The sequence below is a fragment of the Hermetia illucens genome, chromosome 4, assembly GCF_905115235.1.
Source record: "Hermetia illucens chromosome 4, iHerIll2.2.curated.20191125, whole genome shotgun sequence".
NCBI classification, from domain to species: Eukaryota; Metazoa; Arthropoda; class Insecta; order Diptera; family Stratiomyidae; genus Hermetia; species Hermetia illucens.
In genome coordinates, this window is record NC_051852.1 from 8,478,913 (window position 1) to 8,486,093 (window position 7,181).

The following is a 7,181-nucleotide window of genomic DNA, read 5'->3' on the forward strand; positions in this document are numbered from 1 at the left end:
CGTGACGTCGTAAGGCATCCTCTTTTCTTGGGCATCCCAATGTCATATCGTGTTTTTCATTGTTTCGTAAATTTTTCGAGTTTTTTAATCTCTGTTCTCCATGGGAATTTCACCAGCGTATCACGTGCAAGGAAGCGGGCCGCAATAGTCAGGAACAAGTGAACACTCGGAAGTAAAGCCGCCTGAGGCCTAACGTACGCGTAGCTGATTCTGGAACTCATGGAAAGATCAGCGTTCGGTCGGAGCAACGCGGCCTACTCATACTAGTTCAATGTACATTCCCCCCTCCCCCTAATGCACGTCACCATCTTGTCAGAGCTAAGCTTAAAAAACTTCATTGACGTCGGCAAAGTGCTGTCGACTTCAGTGAGTCCGTGCACTGGTCATTCGCGGTTCGCTCTTTACTGAGAGGCTTTCCCTAGGCTACTACCCAGGACAAAGATATGGTGTCAGCTAGGGGGTCAGAATTACTTACTCGGGCAACTCGGGGAACTTACTCTTCATATTGTAAACGACCCGTTAAAGATCGCTGACGACCCCTGAGGACCATTAAGGATGCTGTCGCGAAAGCTGTCCACCATTGTCTCGTATAGGAAACTCATCTCTTGTACAATTGTGTTGACTGGGATCGTTCTGGCCACAACTACCTCATCCTATGGAGTTCCAAAAGTGTGTGAAAGCCATTCCTCAGCATCCACGACTGAAACCGAGGTATCCTCCTCGTTGTTGATTTTCCACGTTTAAATCAGCCGTAATATTAGTCATTGCAATATTTTGGAAAAGGGTCTTCTGAATAGTTAAGCTTCACTTTTTAATATGTCTTCATTGACCTTTTATCTACTCCACATTGGTGACCATGAATTTCGCTTCTTTTCCGCCAAATTCTGCACAACAGCAAAGGTGTTATGCCAGCTCTCGCCGATAGTGGTCGTAACATATGAGACTTGACCTGCGATTTTCTTAACATGCTACCATATTCACCAGCCCATAAGAACAGTTGTTTTTAGAGGACCGTCTTGACGACGCTCCTTTTTTTGTTTAAATAAATGTTTACGATTTCATCAGCGTAAAATGAGATTAACATGATTAGACGGTTATTATTATTTATAGTGCTCTTAGAAACAGTTACAGTTGATAAACATTGACTAAGTAGCGAATCCTTGTGTTCCTAGCTTATCCAAAAGCTGCCACTATAAAGTTAGATCAAAGTACCTATCTTATCATCCCCTAACCGCATGCACTTCAAGAGGATGGTGTTTCTGTAAACCAGAGGAAGTAATGATGCAAAAATTCTCAAATGACGATTTGATGGCACCGTGATAACCTCGAGAAGCTGAATTCAGTAAAAAACTGTTGACGTTATCACAGTTCTCTATATTAAGCTCGAATTTAATCAAACACTAACTTTCGATTCTGATTAGCTTCAGTTTTCTTTGGCAAGTGTAAGATCACGTTACAAATTATTTCTGTTTAGAGCAGAATGGGTGAGAAAGTTCTTCTGGCTTATTCGGGAGGTCTGGATACTAGTTGTATCCTGAAATGGCTTTTGGATAAAGGATACGAAGTGATTTGCTTCATGGCAGATGTCGGACAAGAGGAGGATTTCGAAGTTGCAAGAGCGAAGGCTCTGAAAATTGGTGCCAGCGATGTAAGTGAAATTTTGAAAATATTTTCTTTGTTCGGACCAAGTTTATTTTGGAAGGTCTTTCTTGGTTTGTGTAGGTCATTATCAAGGATCTCAAAGAAGATTTCGTCAAAAACTACATTTGGCCTTCTATACGAATGGGATTAATATATGAAGAGAGATACCTCTTAGGTACGTCTTTGGCCCGACCTTGCATATCAGTTGGACTAGTAGAAGTTGCCAAGGCTAAGGGAGCTCGATACATTGCACATGGGGCTACAGGCAAGGGAAATGATCAAGTTCGATTTGAACTTTCAGCTTATGCACTTTATCCGGAAGTTAAGGTAATCATCTTTATAATGAAACTATCTTTCAAGTCGCCCCTTCTGTGAATGGAATAACGTAGGACTAATCCGTGTAAATTTTTCAGATTATAGCACCGTGGCGTATTGAAGAGTTCTATCGGAGATTTCAAGGACGTAGCGATCTTCTAAACTATGCTAAGGAAAATGGCATTCCGGTCAGCGCAACACCGAAAGCTCCTTGGAGCATGGATGCAAACATAATGCACATCAGTTACGAATCGGGAATCCTTGAAGATCCCTTAACCATTGCACCTGATAACCTTTATCAAATGACTGTGAATCCAACAACGTTCAAGCCCCCACATCGTCTTAACATTTACTTCGAAAAAGGACTTCCCACCCTCGTAGAAGATCTGCAAACACGCGCTAAATATAGTAATCCCCTTGCGATTATTGAACATCTAAACAAATTGGGATCGTTGTTCAGTATCGGCAGGATCGACATCGTTGAGAATAGATTCGTAGGTTTGAAATCTCGAGGAGTCTACGAAGCTCCAGGTGGCACAATTCTCTTCACGGCTCATCAGGATCTGGAGATTTTCTCATTGGATCGTGAAGTCTATCGTCTAAAGACATTTTTGCGAGAAAAAATGTCAGATTATGTATATAATGGATTTTGGTTTAGTCCTGAAGCGAAGTTTACAAGGAAGTGTTTAGAGATATCACAGGAAACCGTTTCGGGAAAAGTTACAGTTGAGTTGATTACGGGAAGCGTGCGTGCTATTGGGAGAGAAGCTTCCAACAGTTTGTATAATCAGGAGTTGGTGTCTATGGATGTACATGGAAATTATAGTCCAAGTGATGCATCAGGTTTTATTTCTATAAATTCATTGCGTTTGAGAGAGCATTGTCGAGTGTATGGAAGTAACTTCTGATGACCGTGTAAATTTTTAATAAATACTAGAATGTACTTTTTGTATCTTTTCTCTAAAACTTCTTTGCTAATCGGTTCGTTTGTTTAGATGGGTGGCGGGGCGGTAGGGATGACAAACTGAGTTTACCTTAGAAAAGTTTCGACAGCCGGTTGGCAGGCTATGCGTATAACGCCAGCGCAAGAAGACTACATATAGGAGAGCAAATCATCGCGTATATGCGGATCAGGTGCAAGGAAGCTAACTGATCCATGGCCGGAAAGAATATGTAGAGTTGGTTCTACGAATGTGGTTCATGTATTATTGTGTTGATGGAGTCCAGATGGTTTTCTTGTGTATGCGGTTGAGAAACGGCATGAATGTGCAATGTTTTTCTTCCTTCGTACAAATTCAAGCAGTGCGCCGGGGGACGAACCTCTGTCTTTTTCAGAGATATCGATACGTTAATTCACTTTCGAATCAAACAAGTTCGACCTATTGTAATTGAAAATAATTATTACTAGAGGTTATTTGTTGTGGCACATATCGTAGGCAAGAAAACCTTGTTGAAGGCGTCATTGATGATCAAGTTGTTGATTAACTTAGATTAGCAAATTGTCAGTGATGTAAATGTTGGGGCTCAAGGAGTGGACTGTGAACCAACCTATTTCCCTCCAAACCTCTCGTCTACTAAGACCATTAGTGGGTGGTGACAGCCACATCCTCTACGAGATGACTTTACTATTAACAAAACGCTAAGGATCTACACTGAGGAATGAAAAACCACTTTCCGCAATTCAGTGTGTTTCCATTGGATACTTTGCAGTCGGGGGTCACTGATTGGAGAAGGCAAGCCTGAGTGACATAGGTGCTCAATGGTATTTGCGCTATCTGAAAAAATACCTAAAACCACAAGAGGCCTTTGAGCAGGTTCAGGACGGAACTAATCTTTCTGCATCGGACCCAAAGAAGCGGGGAGCAGCAAAAATTAGCCTACAAAAAGGAAACGCTCCTAAGAAACCCAAACTTGAGTTCAAGAGGGGGAGGTGAGGGATGAAGGTAGGAGCCAAGAGACACGTTGTTAGTTATGCTCATGCGCTAAACAATATTTGATTGGCAATACTACGGAAAGTATTTCCGGAGCAGATACTCATTCGTGAAAAGTAGGAAATAATTGAAGAACTCATCGCCATGGAGATGTGTGAGAGATGGAGTGCGGAGCTCGTGTTCACTGGTATGCGCTTTCGACCAGATGTCATACTGGCAGACTGCGGTACAGAGTACATGGCCGGCTGGTTTAGGACTATAATCCCAAAATCTCAGGATAGAAAAGGATGGAACTGACGGGGGGGATAATATACAGAGTGCACACATGGTGACGATCTACCTTCGCTTGGATTGAGACGTGAAATCACACACGATTATAGAAAATTTATAGAAGCAAAGAGGAGGATGAAGGGAAACACTTCACGATCAGAGTAGATGAACGATCTTTGGAGGCAATTAAACGGCTTAACTGCTTCATCAATTACCGATTTGGTAGCATACCAATGCACATGCAGAGAGAGAAACACAGGAAGTATGCTTCGGAAAACAAATAGGATGGAAAGCCTACCGAGGTGCCCGACGGAATCGCGGTGTCATTGAGGCCGAAAAGGCAGGACTGAGCAGGGACATGTACTTGCTGGTGCTGGAAGACCTGTACCTATACCTTCTAGGACTCGAGTCGGATAGCGAAACGCAAACAAGCGCTATTCCTGAGGAGGAAGATGATACTCCGATATTGCAGAAAAGCTGCAAGCATTGGTGGAGCCGATGGCCAGCACTAGAATCGCCTAGGTAGATCTCTACCATGCAAAAGGTGCATTTGCAAGTTTCAACGATGAAGTTTGAATGGTGTTGGATCTAAAACCCTGAGCGGATTCATGGTCTGCAAAGAGGAAGCAGGCAGGGAATTTAGGATTCCGTTTGTAAAAAACCAGGAGCATGCATTATTCTCAAATGAAATTTAAAATGGATAATATATGTATTTCAGGGTTTCTAACTAGAGACCTCGTGGATGTCTAAGTCTCACTGGAAGCCGGGAGAAGAACACGAGAGGCAATCATTTCATCAGGATACTTCCCAGGAGACGACACCTGGATCCCATTGGAATTAATCGTTAGATTGGCGAAGTTCCGCGAGAGGAAGGCAATACGACTTCCGCTCCTCTGCGATGCCAACACCAACCATGAGAACTGGGGAAACAATGACATCAATCGAATAGGTCAGCATCTTCTTCAATTCATCCTTTATAATAATTTAGTTATGTATAACATGGGGAACACGTCAACATTCGAGACGACCACGAGGCAAAAGGTAGTAGACATAATTCTAGGGAGGACTCTGATGAGCGGCTTTGTTAAGAATTGGAAGGTGTCGGATGAGCCTTCTATGTCGGATGATAGAATAATCAGATTCGACATTGAGGGCTCCTCGGAAGTAGAAAGAATAATAAAGAATCCCAGGAGAACAGACTGGGGCCCCTACACAAGGAACATGGTTCATCTACAGGGACGCCTTGACAAAACAGAGCTGGGAATAGTGGTGGAGGCCTTAACAGACCAGTTGTCCATCTAAGACAGTCAAATCATCAAGGGACGTACCCATTTGGGGCATTTACCAAGAATGAGAAGGACAGAGTATATCTGCTTTTCAGAATTTATTTCCCCGGAGTTCTATCCGACGGCGGAAAAGAACAGTATTGTCATGAACACTACTCAAAGTTGTCCACAAAGTGTGGTATTATCATCGTTAATGTGGAGGATGGTAGTTAATGAACTCCTAGGCGAGTTAATAGACACTGGAATACAGGCCTAGGGTTACGCTGAAGTTTTAATCTGTAGGGGAAAATATGAGAATACCCTATATAACATAATCCTAATTGGACGAATAAATTCAATCAAGGCGATGATTACCAATGGGGCGGTAATCTAGGTAAGCAGAACTGAACTTAGCACACTTAGTCAGACAAACTTCAACGAGTAGCTGCATCCCAAGAGGTCCTTCTGGGATTGATTTCTCTATTTCTGCGTATAAAGATGCAGGCAATTAATCAACAGATAAGATGTAGGTTGTAGACTTAAATATAGATATAGATTCTGGTCATTGATATAAGAGACCATCCTCTTTTTGAAATTAAGAAAGCTATTGGATGGAATATTCTAGTGCGACCCTGCAGCTGTTAGTTGAGGAGACTCTCAGTCAAAGTCTTGTCTGGAGGGTATGCGGCGCCAGTTGTGTCAGATTTATCAAATTAGTAATTACTGATGATTAAGTGAATTGTGGTGTGTCAATAGTCGTTTCGCATATAAATCTCCAGACACAGATGGCATAATGCCGGTTATGCTTCAGAAAAAGTAAGAAAGGATACATACCTCATTCCTGGGAACGCGCGCGTGGTTTTGATATAGAAAGCCGGTAGGCACGGACATGATTCCGTGACGAACTTTCAGTTAATTAGTCTCACCTGGACATCCACTTAAGGATGATCATAAAGAGGGCGGCCTTCTTCAAGCATCGGGATACCTACTTCAAAACCAAATCCATTGAAACCGCTTTCTGCGAGATAATTAGCACGGTTGTTCCTCTATAGATAATAAATCCCAGATGCTTTCTGGGATATAGGCAAATAGGCATTCAACAACATTAGCACCAAAGCTACCAAGAAGGCTCTAACCAGAATAGGATTGGAAACGTGTTTTACTCAAAATTCCAGGATATTTGACTCTATTCTAGTAGAGCGGAGCCGATTTATCTCTGAATGGTTTAGTCAGAGAAGCAATTACCAGGATCAGCCAATAGTGCTACAGTGGCCAGAAGGAAGATGCCTGCTCGCCCGTAGGAAACTCAACTACTGGTGGCACAATGAAATTGCATCTTTGCTAGCAGCATGTTTTCTGCTAAGGAGGCTTTATCCGAGGCTCAGGAGAAATCACGGCAGTGATGATCGACAAAAGGAACAGAGGCCGGAGAGGGCTGCTGAAAACAGGTTATTTGAAAAGTTACGCGAGAATGCAAACATAACTTCTTAGGGTGGAGTTTGAAGGGTGATGTTGAGAAGACTGCAGAAATCACCCCAGATGACTTGTACACATCTTCTAAGAGGCATTGTTGCCATTCAGGGAAAGGCCCAGTTTAACAACTATGTGGTACTTCCAGTAACCGTTGAGGAACTGCGGCAATGGCCCATGGATTCAATTCGCCCAGTCTACGTTGGACGAAATAATCACAGTGTCCAATCTGGTAAAAGATTCGTTGAACTCTGGTGGCTGCTGGCCTGTGTTGGCATTGGATATTAAA

The 7,181-nt window shown here is 42.7% G+C and overlaps 1 protein-coding gene across 1 annotated transcript; it reads left to right on the top strand.

Moving 5' to 3' along the window:
- The first annotated feature begins 1,407 nt into the window (after window positions 1-1,407).
- LOC119656011 (argininosuccinate synthase) lies at window positions 1,408-2,899 on the top strand. Its single transcript, XM_038062259.1, has 3 exons — window positions 1,408-1,648; window positions 1,723-1,968; window positions 2,055-2,899. The coding sequence occupies exons 1-3, from the start codon at window positions 1,481-1,483 to the stop codon at window positions 2,862-2,864; spliced, it is 1,224 nt and encodes a 407-aa protein (XP_037918187.1). The 5' UTR covers window positions 1,408-1,480; the 3' UTR covers window positions 2,865-2,899.
- The last annotated feature ends 4,282 nt before the right edge of the window (window positions 2,900-7,181 follow it).

Excerpts from the sequence above, each read along its gene's own strand:
- LOC119656011 (XM_038062259.1), top strand. The coding sequence starts at position 1,481 with ATGGGTGAGAAAGTTCTTCTGGCTTATTCGGGAGGTCTGGATACTAGT. Across the intron at positions 1,649-1,722 it reads TGAAAATTGGTGCCAGCGAT|GTCATTATCAAGGATCTCAA; the intron begins GTAAGTGAAATT and ends TGGTTTGTGTAG. Across the intron at positions 1,969-2,054 it reads CACTTTATCCGGAAGTTAAG|ATTATAGCACCGTGGCGTAT; the intron begins GTAATCATCTTT and ends TAAATTTTTCAG.